Source organism: Rattus norvegicus, chromosome 10, assembly GCF_021556685.1.
Source record: "Rattus norvegicus strain SHRSP/BbbUtx chromosome 10, alternate assembly SHRSP_T2T, whole genome shotgun sequence".
Classification (NCBI taxonomy): domain Eukaryota; kingdom Metazoa; phylum Chordata; class Mammalia; order Rodentia; family Muridae; genus Rattus; species Rattus norvegicus.
This window is the reverse complement of record NC_141543.1, coordinates 65574403-65597296: the sequence shown is the minus strand read 5'-3', so window position 1 is coordinate 65597296 and position 22894 is coordinate 65574403. Positions and strand designations below refer to the sequence as shown.

Genomic DNA, 22894 nt, shown 5'->3' with positions numbered 1-22894 from the left:
TGAACCATCTTTTTTTTTTTTTTTTTTTTGGAGCTGGGGACCGAACCCAGGGCCTTGCGCTTCCTGGGTAAGCGCTCTACCACTGAGCTAAATCCCCAGCCCCCTGAACCATCTTTTTAGCCTCAACATAACTAATTTTTAAAAACTACCCCCCCCAAAATTATGGAACTAAATTAGGTGTGATATTTTGAATAAGAATGTCATTCTTGGGGTTGGGGATTTAGCTCAGTGGTAGAGCGCTTGCCTAGTAAGCGCAAGGCCCTGGGTTCGGTCCCCAGCTCCGAAAAAAAGAAAAAGAAAAGAAAAAAAAAAAATGTCATTCTCAGGCTGGAGAGATGGCTCAGCGGTTAAGAGCACCCACTGCTCTTCCAGAGGTCCTGAGTTCAATTCCCAGCAACCACATGGTAGCTCACAACCATCTGTAATGGGGTTGGGTGTGTCTGAAGACAGCTACAGTGTGCTTAGGGAGGTGTGGTCTTGTTGGAGGATGAAGGTCACTGAGGGCGGGCTTTGAGGTTTCAAAACAACCACTGTGGGTGTTTTCTCAAAATGCTGCTCCAGCACCATGCTTGCCTGCCTGCCTGCCACCATGATGGTCATGAACCTTCTGAAACTACACAGCTTTCTTCCATAAGCTGGCTTGGTCAGTGTCTTACAACAGCAATAGAACAGTAACCAAAGCAAAAGGCAAATCCACAAAATCATGATAGAGAAATAATAAGGATCAACTTTACTATATTCCTTCCTTTGATTTTGGAATCAAAATCATTACATTAGATTATTTAAAGTTTGAAGTATACACACTTCGGCAAAAGATAACAAGCCAGGTGTGGTGGCACTCGTCTGTAATTCCAGCATCCAGGACCAGAGGCAGCGGATCACTATGAGTTCATTGTCAGCCTGGCCTAGAAAGTGAGTTCCAGAGCAGCCAGAGCTGCAGAGACTCTTGTCTCAAATAAACAAAACCCCACAGAAGATAATAATAGTGCACGTTATAGTAAAGAACCTTTAACAAACACAGCTTAATGGGCTATTTATGTAGAGGAGCCAACCTTTGATGAGATCAGACAGGTTATTCTGCTCTACATTTTTCTTGGCATAATTGAAGCACATGTCGTCCACTTCTGTGGCCAGGAAATACCAGCCATTTAAGGTTGCTCCAAGTAAGGGATAGATGCAGGACGCCCCAGTACCTAGAAAATAAAAGTCCAAAGGACACCCCACGTGAGAAGAGAAGGTGAGAACAATAAAACCCCCTTTCTTCCTAAGAATTCTTTCAGGTTTCCACAGCTTCACTCACAAGCGGCTCCTAGGCTCCCTCCTCACTTCGCACACCTCAAACCCAGCCTCCCTGGAGGACAGAAACCTCCATGCCCCACTCTTGTGTGCTATGTGTAAAATGAAGTGCGGGTAACTGAAGGACCAGAAACAACGTAATAACCTAAAATGGCCAAAACACTTCATTTTGTAAAATTCAGTTAACTCATAAAGTCTTTACATTCCATACAAGATTGAATTTCCTGGGCTGGAGAGATGATTCAGAGCACTGACTGCTCTTCTAAAGGTCCTGAGTTCAAATCCCAGCAAACACATAGAAGCTCACAATCATTTGTAATGGGATCTGATGCCCTCTTCTGGTGTGTCTGAAGACAGCTACAGTGTACTCATATATAATAAATAAATAAATCTTTAAAAAAAATACTTGTTAAAACACCACAGTGTCTCACAGCAAATCAGTGTAGTGGCACATGCCTGTAATTCTAACACTTGGGAAGCAGATGCAAGGAGACTGAGTTTGAGACCCTGTCTCAAAGGAGGAAAACAAACAAAACATGTTTTTTGGATAACATGCATGTGTCCAGTTCCCGGTGGTTGTGTAGAATGTCAGTCATGTCAGGCACCAGCCCTAGCACAGGTACAAGAGACATACTGAGAAGCCAAAGCTTCATGAAAAACAACAACAAACAAACAAACAATCAGCGTCCACAGCTAGTATTTGTTCCTAAATTTGCACATAGGGCCTCTAACCCTGGACTGCTCTACTTCCCCCCTACCCCACAGATGCTGCTTTTACAATCACTAACAAATTCTGACCAATTAGATCCCAATGAATATACCCAGGGAAGGAAAGGTAGGGTTTCTCCTGATAGCTACAACCTGGACCCACCACTCCAAAGCCTCTTCTCCTGGTTCCACTGTAGCTCTGCAGGGTCTGGAGGTGCTTCCTCAAACCCTCGTGCCCCATCACTTCCTCATTGCACACTCGTAACAGGCTAGGAAACAGAGTGCAAAGGAAACAAACGCTGCACTACTTATCCTCTTTCCCAGCCATGCTGTCTCCTGGCTCTGATGCTGTCAGGAAAACATGTCCTTGGGGATTTGGGAGGTACAAGGAAGAGAATATCCAGGTCCCTCAGAGTAACAACTGTTCAGATTTGGGCATCCCAGAAAACTAGAGTCATTTAGAATGTTTTGGAAAAGTATGGAGAATTATCCAAAAAAAAAAGGGGGGGGGGCCTTCCTCATCTTGAAGGGAAAATATCCAGGTAAAAGAGCCATCCCCCTACCCTTCTAAAACTGTCCCTCAATCCTAAAGACCAAGAAACTTGAGTTCTAAAATTCTGACATCCTCAGAAAACCAAATGACATTTTAAATGGGTAATAATCCTTATAATGATAAATAAAAATGGAAAGCAGAGTCATAGAATTAGAGCAACTTGATGGGAGTCTGGGGGAAGAATTTATATAGAATCATAATTAGAAAGAACATGATTTCAGCAGGCATTGCCCCTTGTGAAGAGCTAAAATCCATTAACCTCATATATCCCCAAGTGTTACTTTAGTGGGTTTGGGGCATAATTAAAATGCAATTAGCACCTAATAGGCTAGAGTCCCTTTCCCCTACTTCCTTCCCCACTTCTGGTCTCACTGCATCGCCCAGGCCAGCATTGGCCTGAAACTTGCTATCCTCCCACTGCCATAACCCAAGTGCTAGGATCACAAACACCTGCCACCATACTTTTCAAGTCAAGCATTTAGCTTCCTGGGACACATCAGCCATCTTCTAACATGAACATAAATAACTGAACTCCACCAGGTCTCCAGTGCTTAGCTCACATGAAGTACTCAGAATGTAAATGTTAAAAGAATAATGCCTTAAGGCTGGAGATGGTTCGGTGGTTAAGAGCACTGACTGCTCTTCCAGAGGTCCTGAGTTCAATTCCCAGCAACCACATGGTGACTCACAACCATCTGTAATGAGATCTAATGCCCTCCTCTGCTGTGTCTGAAGATAGTGACAGTGTGTGTGTGTGTGTGTGTGTAAAATAATTATTTTAGAAAAAAAAGAAAAAAAAAAAAGAATTAGGCCTGGAGAGATTATTGTAATTACAGTTTGTAGTCTAGTAGCAAATAAAAAATAAAAAATATTAACCATGTATTAAAACCAAGAAGGTAATCTTTCTTAGGTTTTAAGGTCAGAGAAAGCTTTTATGGAGAAAGCAGACTTGAATTGATAAATGTAATATCAATGAGAGAAGTTTGAGGCACAGGAAATAACGTATAAAAAGGTCTGGTGGTCTACAAGACAAGTGTGGAAAACAAAAGAAACATAACATTAAGTGGGACTTCAAGAACAGAGTAAAGACCAGACAATGGAAATTCTGAGGTCGCACCTTTAACGCCAGCATGTGGGAGCAGAGGCAGGGCTATAGTCCGCTCTACATAGCTGGTTCCAGCACAGTCAGGACGTCTGGATGGGGGTGCACTTTATAACTTGGTAGTTGGCACATGTCTTTAATCCTATAATCCTAGCACTCAGTAGTCAGAGAGGCAGATCTCTATGCCTGATCTACAGAGCTAGTTGCAGGACACCACGGCTACACAGTCTTAAAACACCACCATCACCATCACCACCATTATCATCATCATCATCATAAAATAATAAAGTTTAATTAAAAATTATTTAATAACAGAGCAGAAAATGCCCAACAAACAGATGCTAAGGTAAAAACTTGAAAGCTATGTTAACAAGGACCTCTTTTTCCTTCCACACTTCACTTACCCCTTGCTACCTAACTTACCTGGACATCCCCTCTCAAGAGAAACCACTGTCAGAAATCTCCTTGTGCACCAAGTAAAAGCTTCTTGCAGTTAACACTGGAAGAGCTTTAGAGTCTGACAATGTAAACCTATGGAAGGAAGAACCACCTACCTATGTCAATTCCTCTTCGGAGAGTAGTTTTGTCAGAATCCTGGTGACCAATCAGATCTTCTACCCAGTGAATATAGTTAAGTCTCAAGGGGACTGTGGGAATTAGTCTCTCCAAAGGAATATCAATAGAAAGTCCAAAGTCCTCTCTCAGGAGAGTACAAGTCAGAGCTCTGACTGCTTCAGGGTCTTTGAAATTAAGACTGAGGAGTAGAGAAAAAGAACACAAACTGATTAATATGCACCCTGAGGTACACTAGCATCTTTGCCATATCAAACAGCTATACCAGGGACCCAATGCCCATTTGAATTTCCTAAAGAAATCACACATGAAAAGTTACATTCAGCGTAGGACACAGCAGACACACAGGGGTACTTGAGACCCTCACAGCCTATGAAAAGCAATAGTTGTCCACAGAAAGACGGCCTCCATGCATGAAGCACAGGGTTTCAGAGTGCTGTTCCAATCCCTGTCTGGTTTGTCTTAGACAGACCCTGGACAAGCCTTGGGCCTGCCTGGCACTTTTCTCAGCCGTTAAGGTAGGAAGGAGTTCCAATACCAATGCCAATAACAGTCTCTGAAAAGAATACAGCTCTTGATACATAGTAAGTGCTTTACGAACTCTGGGTTTTGGGTTTTTTTTTGTTTGTTTTGTTTTGTTTTTTTTTAGCTATCAGCATCATTGACACCAACATATTCAAACACACTCAAAAATTGGGGAGGGGGGTCCAGCCAGGTCATTTTGGGGAATACCTTTGATCTCAACATTCGGTAAGCAGAGGCAGGTGGATCTCGAGTTCGAGGCTAGCCTGGTTCAGAGACTGAGTTCCAGGACAGCCGAAAGTATACCAGGAAATGCTGCCTCAAAAAAAAAAAAAAAAAAAAAGGCCAAAAGTGGTGGCATACACATTTACTCTCCCTACTTAGGAGGCAGAAGCAGGCCTGTTAGGTTAGAGACCAGCCTGGTCTACATACCAAGTTCCAGAGCCCAGCCAAAAAAGAGACCTCACCTTAACAAAATATTCTATTTTACTCCTATGGAACCAATCAAGTTTATTAAAAGGGTGGGCTAATGCCATCTTCAATGACAGAAATAGAATTCAATCCTACACATTGAATAATCTATATTCAAGTAAAAAATAAACATATTCACACCCTATTCCAATATACTGGCTGATCTAATATCCCATCATACTATGTGTAAAGTCTTAAGTTCTCAAATGTAAAACTTTAGAAATTAAAGGAACCTAAAAACCTAGAGGCTCCTTCCAAAACAAAGTTTGAAAGCATTTTCTCAAGAGCATAACCAGTAACTTAATTACGATCTTACAACTTGTCAGTGGTACTCTGCAGCCCACCTGTGAAAATCCAGGGTTACATATCTAGGAAATTTATCAGGAATAGCTTTCAAAATAACAATTCAGGGAAAGAAACATTAACTAATCAAATGACAGAAGGTCTTTCTTTATACCTGTGAACAAAAACAATTGTTAGTTCATGGCTGAGTAGCCATTAACGGACCATGTTCCGATATAGCACTATGCCAGATGGTTACCACTCTTCCAGGTTCCCCTTAAACCTAGAGTTCAAGTACCAAGACTCCTCCTCTCTGCTTCTCAAGCACTAGGATTATAGGTATACACCAGCGAACCAGGCACACACGATGGTACTAGGGGAAGAAACTAAGGTCATCGTGTTTGTGTAGCAAGCATCTTATTGACTGACCTAGCTTCTCAATCCCAACTTTTTTCTTTTTTCACACATGCCATATGACCTTATATTATCCAGGACTGATGACTTTCTATAATTTTTCCCATTAAGTGGTCTAAAAGGTATATTTAAAATTTTCCATTTTCTCCCCAGCTCCGAAATAAAGAAAAGAAAAAGAAAAAAAAATTTTTTTCATTTTCTAACAGGCACAGTGGTGTATACCTTTAATCTCAGCAACTGGGGAGGCAGAGGTGGGCAGATCTCTTCAGTTTGAGGCCAGCCTGATCAGAGTGAGGTACAAGTCAGACAAAGCTACATAATGAAACCCTGCCTGTTGCAAAGAAAAACCCTGGATTAGACTCCTAGAACCACATTAAACGGGGCATGGTAGTGAACCCCCATAATCTCAGTGCTTGGGAGGAGGGGAGGCAGGAGGATCAGAAGTTCACGAGATCCTGTCTCAAAAATACCACACAAACACCACCACCACCACCAGAACACTGGGTTTGACAAAATCTGTCGGGCATGAAAGCATATACCTGCATTCTCAACAATTATGAGGCAGAGGCAGAAAGATCTTTGCAAGTTCAAGGCCAACCAGGATTTCACAGTTAACATCAAGCAGCCAGAGGTATACAATATGACTGCCTGGAACAGTGATCCAACACACACACATATTTTCTTTCTCATTCTAATAAACAACAGCACAGGAACCTATCACCAAAATCATTACATATGAAGCAGAGAGAAGACTAACTAGTGAAAGGAGTAAATGGAAACCATGAAAGCTGATTCTAAGACTCTATTAACAAAATTGACTGTTCCTTTTTTAGTTCTAAGAAAAGGCAGACATTAGTCCAAGTGTTAGAAATCTTTTGTAGGGCAAAGTCTAGTCACACAACTTCACTGCTTAAATATCTAGGTCACATTAGCACCCTGGGACACGGCAAATCCTGAGCACAAGCAAGATCTTTTTTATTCTCATTTCCAAGATCACAGGGAGGCCTAGGAACTAAAATTAGCTCTCACGTGAAAATTAGCATTTATTCATTCCACCAGTCTTTCTTGTTTCTTTAACACATGCAGCTTCACAAACAGCCTATTGTCAACAGGCTTCTGATTTCCCCAGAACGATTCCCTCTCGGCTACAAATGAGTACTTTGTTTGTTATCATCTCTAGAGATGCGTTTTAGAATATGCATTTCCACTATACAAGGATAATTCTAATACTGCAGAAGCTGAGCCTCGAATGTATCAATAAACACCAAAGCCTGTCAGCCTTGTTGCAACACTGTTCTCCATCACTGGATAATCAGTGAGGGACTAGAAACACTAGTCATCAATTACAACCCACCTTCAGTGTTGGTCTTTGGTTTAAAAACAAAAGTTTGTTTTTAATCTTGCACTATGTTCAAGATCAACTAACAGAGCTCACAGATCAACTAACAGAGCTCACAGAAACAGCAGGCTGTTGCTATGGAGTTGGGTACTATGAAAAACAAACCTAAAATTAAATCGCAGCAGTCTGATAGAATTATAACGAAGCAGTGAGGGATATAGGAAAGAAGAAAGACAATCATCACATTGTCAATACTGGCCATCTCAGCCCCTTCTACATATGCTATACTATAGTCTGACAGTCTTTTTTTTTTTATTACATGAAGCATATAATAATTTTGTGTTCTTTTTCCTGTAAAAAACAGTCCAGGGGGCTGGAGAGATGGCTCAGTGGTTAAGCGCTCCATCTGCGCTTCCCGAGGTCCTGAGTTCAAATCCCAGCAGCCACATGGTGGGTCACAACCATTTGTAATGAGATCTGATGTGCTCTTCTGGTGCGGCTGAAGACAGCTACAGTGTACTACTCATATACATAAAAAATAATAATAATAAATCTTTGGTTGGGGATTTAGCTCAGTGGTAGAGCGCTTGCCTAGCAAGCGCAAGGCCCTGGGTTCGGTCCCCAGCTCTGAAAAAAAAAAAAAAAAAAACAGTCCAGGGAGATAGCTCAGCAGGTAAAAGCATTTGTCACATAAGCCTGATGACCTAGATCAATCTCCCACAACCAGTGATGGGAGAAAAGAACTGACTCTCACCTGCTGTCCTCTGGAGGGGCAGGAGATGGCTCAGTAGTTAAGAGCACTGACTGCTCTTTCAAGCACCTGGGTTTGATTCCCAGCACCCACATGGCAGTTCACAACTATCTGTAACTCCAGTTCCAGGGCTGAGACCTCTTCTGGCTTCCAGTGGCTCCAAAACACATGTGGTGCAGAGACACACATGCAGGTATACACATCAAGTAAAATTAAACAAAAATTTACAAAGTTAGTAGCTGTTACCTGGCTACTCTGTCTCGAGAATGTGTCCATCCTCTTGCCTTTAAGAAATGTGTCCATGCCACAGCATTCCCCAGGAACACTGACACCTCATACACACACTAACACAAATTAAAATGATAAGGAAACATAACAGATAACCAAAAAGCAAATATGCTCATTTTTAGAGAAGACTCTCCCTGACTGCCCTTTCCTCAGGATCCCCACACCCAAGATAGGGTAAAAGCACTGGCCACACAGTCCTGATCCCTGGATGCCACAGTGAGAGGACCAACTCCTCGAAGTTCTTCTCTAACCTACACATATGCATCACGAGACACAAACACACACTCAGACAACATTGAAAAAACTGAAGAAAAATGTTAACAGCCATGTCTTCTTTTCACAGGCATATTTGCTTTCCTCTGTGAAAGTTTAAAAAAAAATTGTCATGTGCCCTAGGCATGAAGCAGCTTTGGCCACCAAGCCGGCCATCAGGCTAGAATGAACGAAGGACTGCCATCTGCTCGCCCCTGACATAAGAATACCACCACAGGGGCTGGAGAGATGGCTTAGAGGTTAAGAGCACTGACTGCTCTTCCAAAGGTCCTGAGTTCAATTCCCAGCAACCACATGGTGGCTCACAACCATCTGTAATGGGATCTGATCTCCTCTTCTGGTGTGTCTGAAGACAGCAACAGTGTACTCCTAACGAAAAAGAATAAATTTAAAAAAGAGAACACCACAAACAAGGTGTCTCTTTGACTATTGCCAGGGAGGAAATTCTTTGTATCTATTATAAAACAGACACTTTGAAGGGTTGGCAGAATGGCTTAGTGAATAAAGACAGGTACTACCAAGCTTAACAATTTGAGTTTGAACCCCAAAACCCGGATGCTAGAAAGAGTAAACAGACTCCCACTATTCCTGTCTGACCTTCACACATCCTGTGGCACAGGACTGCACTCATGCATAGGGCATGCACAAATGATGACTAAATGTAATAGGAACTCTTAGTTTAAAAAAATTATTTTTGTTTTGTGTGTATGGGTGTTTGCCTGCAAGCATGACTGTGTCCCACATGTATACAGTGCCTTCAGATACCAAAAGGGGTTATTATATCATCTGAAATTAGAGTTAGACTGTTGTAAGCCACCAAGTGGGTACAGGAAATCAAATACAAGTCCTCTGTAAGAGCAGTAAGAGTGCTCTTATCCACTAAAGTAATCTCCCAGTACCATAAATAAACTTTTTAAATTAATTTTGAGCCAGGTAGTGTAGTGGTGTTGCATGTCTTTAGTCCCAGAACTTGGGAGACATATACAGGATCTCCGTAGATCTAGTTCTAGAACAGCCAAGGCTACACAGAGAAATACAGACTCAAAAACAAAACAAAAAAAAAAAAAAAAGAAAGAAAAGAAAAAGAAAAAAAAAACAAAAACAAAAACAAAACAATCAAACAAAAAAAACCCCCAAAACAATAAATAATAATCATTGACACCTTAATACTTGAGAGGTAGAGGCCTACGTATAAAAGGCCCATGGTTGAAGAGATGGCTCAGTGGTTAAGAGCACTGACTGCTCTTCCAGAGGTCCTGAGTTCAATTCCCAGCAACCACATGGTGGCTCACAACCACCTGTAATGGGATCTAATGCTCTCTTCTTGTGTGTCTGAAGACAGCTACAGTGTACTTATATATAATAAAATAAATAAATCTTTTAAAAAAAAACAGGCCAATTCAAAGTGTACTATAAAGGCACAGACTCCCACGTGAGAATATAAAACACTGTTAGTTCTCCACACTGCAGGACCTTTAGGGAGCTGCAGCCTGGAACAATGATGCACACTTTAGTCCTAAAAGTCTATCCTGAAAAACAAACCAAAAACACAAAAATCTCTCTGTATCTCTCTCTGTCTCTCTCACACACTCTGTGTCTGTCTCTGTCTGTCTCTGTCTCTGTCTCTGTCTGTCTGTCTGTCTGTCTGTCTGTCTCTGTCTCTCCAGGATTGGGGAATAGCTCAGTGGCAGAATGCTTGCCGCACAAGCATGAAACCCTTTATTTAAGCCCTACATCACAAAGTCAACAACTGTTTTCAGGGTCCTCAATATGAAGAATTACATCTATAAATAATTAATATACTATATAATGCTTTTAAATATTAATTTAAAATATTGTATGTGCCACAGCGTTCATATGGAGGTCAAATGTGTGGGAGTTCAGCTGCTTTTCTCTCCTTCTGCCATGTGGAGCCCTAGCAATCACCCTCAAGTCTTCAGACTGGTGTCAGGTCTCTTCATCCACCAGCCAGCTCTCTGCCTCAATGTTCTTTGTGACCTGTTCTTTCTGTCTTTCCTTTCTTCCTGTCTGTTACTTCTCAACCACGCTCATATATATCCACATTTCCACATGGTTCTCCAAACCAACTGCATCCATTCCCTACACAGGGAATTCCTGCTTCACTTCTCTTCTGCCCTTAACAAACAACCGTCCCACAATCATGGTGCCCCTTTCTTTGAACTTATTGTCCATTGCCTATTAAATATTCCACTCAGGTGTTCCAAGGTCCTCAGATACCCAACTGAAAGCATCTTCCTAAATTAGCTTATCTGTTGCTCTATACTCACTAATGGCTCTACCACCTTCCCTCAGGCTTCACACTTGGCTCTTCTCTTCCTAATTTCTACCACATATTCCTGGTTATACTTGGGAATTTCTGTGAGTTTCATTTACTGCCTTCACCTAGATAGGCCACTAATATCTTAATCTGAGATTTCATTTCCCAGTTACCTTAATTCTCTCTGCAATCCATTCTCTACAAAGTTCTTAGAATGTATCTGTTATGAGCTGGAGAGATGGCTCAGCAGTTAAGAGCACTAGCTGTCCTTGCAGAGGACCCAGGTTCAATTCCCATCATCTACAGTCATCTATAACGTACCCCAGTACCAAAGAATCCAATGCCCTAATCTGACCTTTGAAGGTTCCTGCACGCACACAGTGCAGATATGTACACTAAGGTCAGGCACACACAGGCATAAAACAAATGAAACAATGTATCTCTTTAAACACAATTCTGAACATACAATTTGCTTATGATAAAGTACAGAAGGTAAGTTGGGCATGATGGCACATACTTTTAATCCCACCACTTAGGAGGCAGTGGCAGAAGCAGGCAGGTCTGTGCAAATTTGAAAGTGAGTGAGTGAGTGAGTGAGTGAGTGAGTGAGTGAGTGAATGAATAAGATTAGAGGCTAGACACAGACACATGTAATTTTAGGATTCAGGACATTGGGGCAGAATAATTACTAGTTCAAAACTAACCTGGGCTACACAGAAGTCCAACCCCTTTATTTAAGCCCTACATCACAAAGTCAACAACTGTTTTCAGGGTCCTCAATATGAAGAATTACATCTATAAATAATTAATATACTATATAATGCTTTTAAATATTAATTTAAAATATTGTGTGTATGTGCCACAGCGTTCATATGGAGGTCAAATGTGGGAGTGAAAAAGAGATTTATGGAGTAAAGAAGATTTAAAAAGTAGAGAGGTTGCACACAATCAAACACACGCACACACGCATGCACAACTATTGAGGCAAGCAGTAAGGCACTCTGCTTACTTTCAAGGGATTTGTATATGTTTACAAAGAGTATGGTCTGGAAAGGCATTATATGACGAAACTGGTAAGTAAATTCAGTGCAAGGTAAAGACTATGTTGTAAGAGTAGAATTTGAAGAAATGAAAAAGTATTCTTTTCCATCCAGATTCAACTGTAAAAACTAGTTATGTGGGAGCATATTTAAACAACAACAAAAAAAAAGCCATCTACTGAGTTTATTAAGCAATATTAAGGAGCCCATGATACAATATCCTATGAAAAGGGGGGAGGGCCTTCCTTCCTTTCTTGCCTTTTGGTTTTTCTCGAGACACTGCTTCTCTGGCTGTCCTGGAACTTGCTCTGTGAGCCAGCGTGGTCTTGAACCTGAGATTTACCTGCGTGTCGCCACCTGCCTAATGCAGGTGGAGAGGCTATGTCTAAAATCAGTTTTGGAGAACTGAAACTGGAAAATCCATAGGAAGAATTTGGAAAGCAGAGCTACTAACTTTGAATCTGAAGTGCTGGCAAGAGACAACAGCACTGCTGTGACACCATGGCTCTACCACTGTCTGCTGAGAGGTACCGAGAAGGAGTAGAATACAGCCTCATCCAAAAAGTGGTTTCTTTAACACAATTAAAGGGCACAGCTAGCTAGGTAATGGTGGCACATTCCTTTAATCCCAGAACTCAGGAGGCAGAAGCAGAGGCAGGAAGATCTCTGAGTTGGAGACCAGCCTGGTCTACAGTACAATGCAAGTTCCAGGACAGCCAAGGCTACACAGAGACCCTGTCTCATGGGGTAGGAAAGGGATGACGATGACGACAACATGGACACAAGTAATTCAACTTTTGGGTAAAGCACCCAATATAAAGGTGGAAGGAGAGAACCTATTCTACCAAGTTGTCCTCTGAACTCCCACATACTACGTCCGTCTCATATGAATACATTAAAACAAACACAGTTATACAAAGCAGTAAAAGGCATGTCAGTGACTTTCTCCATTTGTTGTCAACATTTAGTACAGCTACTGCTAGTAACCTAAGGACAGCAGGTAAGAAGGACTTATACATAGAAAACAATGCGACTGCCACCCAAAACTAAGCTTTAGTAACTTAACACATATAAACTGTATTCACACTAGCATTAGAAGTGGATAAAGTCATACAAATCATTAAGACTGAATTTCAGGGGGACTGGAGAAATGGCTCAGTAGTTAAGAGCATTGGCCACTCCTCCAAAGGGACCCTGGTTGGATCCTTAGCACCCATGTGGCAGTTTACAACTGTCTGTAACTCGAGTTAAGGGGATCTGATGCCAGAATCTCTTCTGACCTCCATGGGTGCCAGACACACAAGTGGTGCAGACATATATGTAGGTAAAACACCCATACTCATAAAAAAATTTTTAAAAATAAAAGACTGAATTTTAGGGTGACAGAGATAAAGGAGTTTGCCACCAAACCTGACCAAAAATCTCAGTTCCATCCCCAAACCCACATGGCAGGAGAGACCAACTTCTGGCAAGTTGTCCTCTGACTTCAATGTGTGCTACAGCAAGCACAAAGCCACCCACCCCCACAGACACACATAGTAGCTTTCCCTGATATGGGACTATTCATTTCCTTTATTTTTATAATGTGTATGGACCTTTTGTCTACATGTGTGTCTAAACCACATGTATGCAGTGCCAGAAGAGGGTGTCATACCAGCTGGAACTGGAGTTACAGACAATTGTGAACCAACACATGGTTGTTGGAAATCAATCACAGGTCTTCTGGAAGAGCAGTCAGTGCTCAAACCACTGAGCCATCTCTCCAGCCCTTGAGGACTATTCTTTAGTCATAAAGACTGAATTTAAATATATAAATAAATAACTGTTCATGATGCCAGAACCCCAACATGAGCCCTCAGAACTATGAATTTCTTTTTTGTTTGTTTACTTTTTTGTTTTTGTTTTTTCCAGGCAGGATTTCAGTATAGCATTCATGAAGCTAGGTCATGGAACTCACTCTGTGAGTCTGGTCAAGACCAGGCTGGCCTTGAACTCAAGAGATTTAAAACAAACAAACAAAACAGGGTTCAGTCCATAGTTTGGCACAATTAGGAAGCGTTAGCACCTGTGTTTCAGTCATTAAGGACAGGCCTCCAAAGGGGCTCAGAGATCCTGTTCCTTTTCCTCTCACTTCCCAGTGCCTAAGTTATGGTGAGCTGTTCCTTAGACACTTCTAGTCATGACACAAACCTCAGCAACAAAGTCACTTTGTCTAGAGCACAGTTCCAGCACCGAGCCTTCCCTCCTCCTATGACTGCCATTTACTACAACAACAGAAAGTCAACTGGTGGGGTTGGGGATTTAGCTCAGCGGTAGAGCGCTTGCCTAGCGAGCGCAAGGCCCTGGGTTCAGTCCCCAGCTCTGAAAAAAAGAAAAAAAAAAAAGTCAACTGGTACACAAAACTATGAACAAAAGACTGAAGACCATGCTGGGGTGGGTTAAGATTACTTGCTGACAAGCCTGGCATGGTCTTAGGTGCATCTATGACCTCAGGTATAGCACACTTATTTTCTCACATTCTTACATCATTTATCATCATTTCTGCATTCTTTGGTTTTGAAATAGTCTCAAATAACCCAGTATAGCCTCAAACTCAATATGTAAGCAAAGATGCCCTTGAACTGATCCTCCTGCCTCCACTTCCCAAGTGCTGTCATCACCACTGTGTACTCCACAACCCCTGGTTTATGCAAGGCTAGAGATAGGGCTTCATGAACGCCAGGTCAACTGCAACAACCAAGCTACATCCTTGCAACAGTCTTAACATTCTAGTTATCACATTCCTCAAAATAAGACATTCTGACACTCACCAAGCACTGGATCACATAAAACACAATCCTAGCCCGAGTTACATTGGCATCTCTGTTGTAGAAGCAGGAAGTTAGCCATTAAGAGACTTGCCAATTTTCTCATTTGTTAGATGTAAAAAATTGGCCTCCAGGGTGGATAATCCATTTGCCCAAAGTCATGTGAGGTTTTTCATATGATGTACATAGCTACCATTCAGGTCTTCTTTGTCCAGCATGCTTCCTGTCACATCACAGCCACTCAGATCATACTCAAATGATAGATTAATAACTTTTCATGAGTTACCTACCTTACTCTCCCATTCAGATTTATCTGAATGTGCTGCTTAAAGTCTGGATATTTAGACGCCAGATACGCGAAGTCAGGTGGTTTGTCCTTGTATCTATTTCTTGCATGCATTGATTTGCTTAGCGCCATCTTTAAAGAGAGAGAAGAGGAGATTGTGAGAAAGATAGAGAGGAAATCAGCATATTTAGTTCCAAAAAGCACTCCTGATGGGGACAGGAGTACATTCACGACTGTAACACCAGTACTTGAGAGGCAGAGGCAGGATCACACTAAGCTTGCAACAAGCCTGGGCTACACAGTGAATTCCAGGCCAGTCTGACTACAGTGTGAGACCCCCCTCAGAAACAAGCAAGTAACACACAAATAGTAAAGCAAGTCAGTCCAACTTGCAGCCAGTGCAGTACCCTCAGTAAACCTGCCCCACCCCTCAAGAGCATATAGCTATCAGCAGAGCACTTGCCAACATGTTCAAGGCCCTGGGCTCCATCTCCAGAATCACACACACACTAAATGGTAGACACTCACTATGTAGCAATTTCAATTCCCTAATTTCAATGCCCCTTATAGAATGGGAGTAAAAAACAGCATAAACTGAGGACAGTGCCCGGGCCCCGAGAATACCAAAATAAGTGGTTTTCTTTCATGTAATGCTGGGCAAAAAGAAAGGCGCTCCTCTAACAAGTTTAGGAGATGCTGATGTGCTAGGACTCTGCAACACATTAAAGAGTACAGTTTGCAGGTACGTACTCTCAACATATGTGACTCAAGTTACAACCTTGGCCAATTCAGCTCATTTTTCTATACTATTTGTTCAGATTATAACAGACACACTCAATAAAGTCACTCCTCTTGATTCTTTAACTTTTGCTTAAAAAAATTTTCAACTGGAATTTAACACAATGTCTCACACATATTCTACCAAGGACTGCTACACCCAAGATAACTAACTTCTGGATTTCTATCCATCCATCCCACTCCTCAAAGTTAACTGAGTGTCTGCTAGTACCAGTTTACTCTGTTCCTGCGACTGGCCTTTGAGCCACTTCCCAACCAAGTGCCTCAGGACTACTTGTACTTGTCTTTTTCTTCTTATTGCTGTTAGACAAGGTCTCTAGTAGCCCAGGCTGACTGGGAACTCATTTTGTACCCAAGGCTGTTCAGTTGGCATGGATTGTGCTCCCCACTGAAATGCACACACCCTGAACATATCCCCACCCTAGGTCTTTAGTCAAATGCCAGTTTAGTCTTCCTTAGGCATCTGGCTAAAATGTTCAGTGGCTAGAACACATACTCCATTCCCATCCTAACTTCTGTCTTTGGAATTTACTCACTTGACATTTAGTGAACATTTGCCTTAATTTTTTTTTTGGTTCTTTTTTTCGGAGCTGGGGACCGAACCCAGGGCCTTGCGCTTCCTAGGTAAGCGCTCTACCACTGAGCTAAATCCCCAGCCCCTGCCTTAATTTTTAAAATTTTCCCTACAAGTAAACTCAATGAGGGAATATATTTGTTCGCTGAGGTTCCCAAATACTTAAAACAGGGTCTGTAAGAGGAGGCACTCGGGGTTGGGGATTTAGCTCAGTGGTAGAGCGCTTGCCTAGGAAGCACACCTGGGTTCGGTCCGCAGCTCCGGAAAAAAAAAGAACCAAAAAAAAAAAAAAAAAAAAAAAAAAAAAGAGGAGGCACTCAACTATTTGTTGACTGGAAAGAATATGAAGTCACCAGGAGATGTAGCTCAGAGTGAGAGAGCATGTGCCTAGCACGTGCAAGGCCCTGGGTTCAGTCATCAACACCAAAGAAAATGAAGGAATGACTATGAAACATTTTCCACTGTATATGCCGCTGAGACATAGCATTCTCCTTCTGAATAGGCAGCCCAGGTGAGTTTCAACAATAACAAAAAGAGGCTCATCGGAGTGGGTCCAAAATCCAAAAGGCCTTGAGGCCAGCCTTCTTTCTTTCCTCTTTAAAACTTCATATTTCCTGGATTCCTCTTGGCCTTTATCTCTTCCACACATCATTTCTATGGAGGCTATAGAGTTAGATCAACGGTTAAGAACACCAGTTATTCTTCCAAAGAACCTGGGTTTGATTCCCAGCACCCATATGGCTGCTCACGACCATCTGGTAACCCAGTCCCATGACATCATCCTCTTCTGGCCTCTGCCTGCACTGTGCACGTGGTGCAGACATACATGCTGGCAAAACATTTATACGTACCAAGTTTTGTTTTGTTTTTTTACGTTTTAAGAACAGAAAACTCAACAGATGTCTCCCACCTCGGCCCCAACACTTCCGTTTTCTCTTCACGCCCCCACCTCATAAATTTGACTTATCCTCTGCCACTTCTCTGGCTCATCCACGTCTTCTTCCCGTCTCGGTTTCAGCGCTCTCTAAACATCAGCCTAGGAGAGTGATGAGGAACTCTCTCCTTCAACTCCTCCCACCTACCGCCTGCGTTCACGCACACACCCGCCCCAGGTCCCCGGCTTCTGATCCAACGTTAAGCCCCTGAGGATCCGACAACCAGAGGATAAAAGCAGATGATCCACTTCTTACGCGATCCTTGTGCGCAACCGAATAAGAGATTTTGAACCACGCACCTCGTAGGCCAATGTAGTAGCTGGACAGAGTGTGTGGCTGGGCCTGCAAAAGCCCAAGAATCCCAACCCACTCACACAGCCAAGCTCCTAAAGACGCAGATGCTACGCTCCAAGCGCGCCGCCATCTTGCGCAGCCACTCAGCGCCGTGATTGGATAGGCTAGTCTCGCGAGACTTTTGGCCGAGCCTAAAGAAAGAAGGAACTGTCGCGATACTTAGAAATGGAAGCCTGTTTTCACCAGGGCTTGGGAGGAGTAGTCGACTGGGAGTCTTCGGTTGGCAGTTGGAGGGATGCTCTCTCTTGTTTGCTGCCATGGAGACTGGTCAGGGACTTGGAACCATCTTCCTCCCCTGGCCTTCCTGGGTGCTGGGATTACAGGAGTGAGCTACTCCACCAAGCTGTAAACTTTTTTTTTTAATTGTAGCTTTCGTCAGCTCTCTTCATCCTTATTAAATCGTACTAAATCTAGTCTTGGGCAGGAAATAGGAAGGCTAGAAAAGGCTACTCTTGGGTGTGATGGCAGTTAACACTGCACAGCAAGCCTATGTGGTGATGACACAGTAATTACAGATAAACCTGTGAGATGGACAGATAAATAAATGGCACTTAAAAACTGCTTTGAGGGGTTGGGGATTTAGCTCAGTGGTAGAGCACTTGCCTAGCAAGCACAAGGCCCTGGGTTTGGTCCCCAGCTCCGAAAAAAAGAAAAGAAAAGAAAAAAAAAAAAAACTGCTTTGTGTGGGATGGGGGACGGAGGACGGAGAAATGGCTCTGCAGTTAAGAGCCCTAGCTACTCTAACAAAAGACCCACGTTCGAGTTCCAGCCCCAATATGGTGACTCAAAACGAGCTGTAACTCTAGTCCCAACTGCCTTCCACAAGGCACGCGTGCCCGTGGCGCACAAACATGCAGGCAAACACCCATACACATAAAAGTAAACCCCCTTTTTAATTTTTCTTTTCAAAAAGGAACAGATTTGGCTAAAATGCATTGAATCTGTTTGGACTCACAAGGCAAGAGGATAAAATCCGGCATTTCATATCTAGCACCTTCAGGCATTTCATTGTCAATTTTTAAAATGTTCTGTTCCAAATCGCCCAAAGGGCGTTTCAGTTGACTCATAAGGAGTCAGTCACCTTGTGTTCCTGGAACAATAGGACTGATCAATAAGTACTTTCATGCAGCAATGCTAGGCCTCTAAGGACAGGACTGCCTCTTCTATACACACAGAGGTTCATTACCTGGATAGAGGGCGCTGTATGCTGCAGCAGGAATAATTGTCTTCTGGGAGCCCAGTTGCTTCCCTCAAGCAATCAGGACTTTGAGCCACCTTTCAGAATGAAGCAAATCATGACCAAGACCTCCTTGACCTTGGCTACTTAGCTATAAGCCATGCCAATACCCTCCTCAATTGCCCCACCTTCAATTTTTCTTCATCTCACCCTGAGAATGGTGTTCTAGGCCTGTAAATGCCAGCATTTGGGATGTTGAAGCTGAAGTATGAGTTCCTCTGCTGTATATCAAGTTCAAGGCCACCCTGGTCTATGAGAGACCCCCTCAAAAAGCCAAAGCAACATTCTGTCACTAGACCAGTGGTGGAATGCAAAGGCCTGTGTAAACTAACACCACTAGATAGATAGATGATAGATAGATAGATAGATAGATAGATAGATAGATAGATAGATGAGATGGCATAGCTATAAAATGTGGTCTGGTGAGAGGGCTCATAACACTTAATGGGCATTCATGAAGACCAGAATTTGGACCCCAGTCTCCACATAACAAGCAAGGCATACCTGGGGCTCACTGGTTAAAAAAAGAAAAAACATAAGGCTCAAGTTCACAGACAGACTTTGCCTCAAAGGAAGAGGGAGACAATGAATGACAGAGGACATCCAATGGCCTCTTCTGGTTTCCACAAATGTGCACACATGCCTATGCCATATGCTCATACAAGTTACTTTTTAAAGATTTTTGTTTCTAAATATTTGCAAAAAAAAATTCTGATAGATTTTGTGGATGTTGGTGGGTGGCTTGCAATAGCTTATCTCGCACACTCCAGGGTATCCGACACCCTCTTACCTCCTCAGGCACTACACTCACATGCATGTACCAGAACACAGAAACACACACAATTAAAAAAAATAGATCTTTTAGAAAAGTAGGGCTGGCTCTTCAAGATGTAATAAACGCTTTGCTGCAGAAGGAAAAAAAAAAAGAAAAGTAGGGCTGTGGAGATGGCTCAGCAGTTAAGAGTGCTGTCTGCTCTTCCAAAGGACCCAGGGTCAATTTCCAGGACCCATAGGGCAGCTCAGAACTGTCTTATAACTCCAGATGCAGGGGACCCAATGTCTCTGGCATCTCCACAGGCACACAGGTGATGCACAGAAATACATGCAGCCAAAACACCTACACACACAAAATGAAAACAATAGAACTTTAAAAAATACTTTTTTTGAGTACTTTCTGTATTACTTTTATATATATGGGTGTTTTGCTTGAATTTGTCTGTGCACCACATACATGCAATGCCCACGAAGGCCAGAGAGGGTGTGGGATCCCCTTGAAACTGGCATTCGAGACAGCTGTGAACTGCAATTTAGGTGCTGAGGATTGAACCTGGGTTCTCTAGAAAAGCAGCCAATGCATTTAACTGCTGAGGGTCTCTCCAGACGCTAAAATAAATTTTAAAAAAAAGTTTAAGAGAAATAAGCTAGAAAGTGGTAGCACACACCTTTAATACCAACACCTGGGAAGCATAGACAGGCAGATCTCAAGATCAGAGTTCAAGGACAGCCTGGAAAACTGAGCAAGTTCCAGGGCAGCAACCAGGGCTACACACAGAAGGAAAAAAACTCCTTCCATTGGAAATTCTCCCACTCTACATCTCAGCAGGCTTCTATTGGCAGGCAGGTCTTTTCAGTGTCTCTGTGTCCTTACTGCCCTGTGAAAGGCAACGGAAGTAGGGGGAGGACCAGAAGTAGATGAAGGTTGTCTGGTTCTTGGAAGAGCTGTTGGGAGGGTAGTTGAAACTGCTTAGAGATGACCTTGGCCTGGCTTCTGTTCTAGCAATCCCCAAAGCAGCAGCTCCCAAATTGGAATGTGCATGTCACCTGGGGAACTCATTATCCAGAAAGCAGCCCTGAGAGTCCGAGTCAGTATGAGAAGGTCTGAGGATGTGCTTTGCTCCCAGCACCCTGTCAGACTCTGACAGAGCTATCATTCTCTGGTGTAACTGTTTCTGTCGTGTAGACCACACTTCAAGAAACACAGAGTAGAGGCAACTGTGTTCACCTGAGAAGCAGGAAAGCCATGGGGAGGGAGGGTGATGGGAAAAAATGAATTAGGTATCTTCTGTCACCCCAGGAGACAAGGCTTTGGGGTGGAGCAGACGTAACCTATCCACAGAAAGATCCTGCAGCTCTGATGGACACATGAGAAGACCTCATGACTGACATGCTCTTCTGTCTCAGGAGCTCACTTTTGTTCAGTCAGGAATACATGGGTACAGAAAAATACCTCCACAGATTCACTGGGGTGTTTAAAGGGGCATGGCTCTGGCTAAGAAAGAGCTGGCTTATGGTCACCAGCAGAGACACCCAAAATTAGGGATGCTGTGGGAGGTGGAAGGGACACCAAGACTTCAGGAGTAGATGTTGCAACACAAACACTGCTGGGGACATCAATTGACCTATGAGCTCTGAAAAGTAATTGGACCTCATAATTCCATCCCAGGGCATATACATATATATATGTATGTATGTATGTATGTATGTATGTATATATGTATGTATATATGTATATATGTGTGTGTATATATGTATATATATGTGTATATATATGTGTGTGTATATATATGTATATATGTGTGTGTGTGTATATATACATAAATTCCAGAGAAACATTTCTTACCCGTGGGCTCTGGAAAGCCTAAAGATACAGGATGCTCTTAGCAGTACTGATCAAGTTAAAAAAAAAAGTCTGTAAAGAATACTAATGGTTGGGGATTTAGCTCAGCGGTAGAGCGCTTGCCTAGCAAACGCAAGGCCCTGGATTCGGTCCCCAGCTCCGAAAAAAAAAAAAAAAAAAGAATACTAATACCTCTGGACAGGTAGATAAATTATGGTACAATAGAATAGAATGTTCAAATGAGTGAACATATACACATTGCATGAATAAAGCTTAGGAACAAATTCTACAATAAATGCATTAATGATCGCTTCTCGGCCTTTTGGCTAAGATCAAGTGTAATAAATGCATTAATATTAAATTACAAAATGAGCAGAGTAGAAAAACTCACTGCTTAGGACTTTGTGTGTGTGTGTGTATGTGTATGTGTGTGTGTGAAAAATACAAAAAAAGCAAAGATTATGGAGCCAGTTCCAAATTGTGGTTACTCTAAGGCAGGGAACAAGGGCTCTGGAGCCCTGGTTGTGTTCATGGTCTTCAGAGTTAGACTCAAGGTGTCTGTTAACTTATGATCTATGCATACACACCATTTATCCCTTGGGCTATTGATTTCAGTATTTAAAAAGTGGGGTGGGGGCTGGAGAGATGGCTCAGCGGTTAAGAGCACTGACTGTGGAGTTGGGAATTTAGCTCAGTGGTAGAGCGCTTGCCTAGCAAGCACAAGGCCCTGGGTTCGGTCCCCAGCTCCGAAAAAAAAAAAAAGCACTGACTGCTCTTCCAGAGGTCCTGAGTTCAATTCCCAGCAACCACATGGTGGCTCACAACCATCTGTAATGGGATCTGATGCCCTCTTCTGGTGCGTCTGAAGACAGCTACAGTGTACTCATATACATTAAATAATTTTTTTTTTTTTTAAAAAAAAGCTACTTTTGCCTCAGGCACTTTTCCTGCATTTCCCTACCCCAAGACTACTGAACTCTGTACTTTATCTGTTGTCTAATAGGCATTTGGAGACAAGGAAATAAAATATGGCACGACAGAAAATTTAAAGACTCTTCTGGAACAGGGTAGTGTAGCACACCTTTAATCCCAGCACAGTCAGGGTTACACGGAGAAATCCTGTCTCAAAAAAAAAAAAATTAAAAACTTGTTGAGTGCTTACCTAGGAAGCGCAAGGCCCTGGGTTCGGTCCCCAGCTCCGAAAAAAAGAACCAAAAAAAAAAAACTTGTCACACCCAGTCATTACTGATGATGCTAAGAAGTGCTTGCTGACAGGAGCCTGATATAGATGTCTCCTGAGAGGCTCTGCCAGAGCCCTACTGATACAGATGAGAATGTTTGCAGCTAACCTTCAGACTGAGCATGGGGACCCCAATGGAGGAGTTAAAGAAAAGAC

At 42.5% G+C, this 22894-nt stretch overlaps 1 protein-coding gene and 1 pseudogene across 4 annotated transcripts in view; one reads left to right on the top strand and one right to left on the bottom strand.

Moving 5' to 3' along the window:
* The window catches only part of Mettl16 (methyltransferase 16, RNA N6-adenosine), a 46309-nt gene extending 28584 nt beyond the window's left edge, over window positions 1–17725 (bottom strand). For 2 of the 4 annotated variants that reach the window (XM_087572944.1, XM_087572942.1), the window contains exons 1-4: window positions 17305–17712; window positions 14988–15115; window positions 4214–4413; window positions 1053–1193 (exon numbers count right to left, since the gene is read on the bottom strand). Coding sequence is in view for 2 of the 4 variants with exons in the window: in XM_087572942.1 (XP_087429068.1) it covers window positions 1053–1193; window positions 4214–4413; window positions 14988–15115 (469 nt within the window). In the remaining 2 variants the exon portion in view is untranslated. 4 annotated transcript variants of the gene reach the window in all.
* Window positions 17726–21804: 4079 nt separating this feature from the next.
* On the top strand, window positions 21805–21890 carry LOC120095488 (U2 spliceosomal RNA; annotated as a pseudogene).
* The last annotated feature ends 1004 nt before the right edge of the window (window positions 21891–22894 follow it).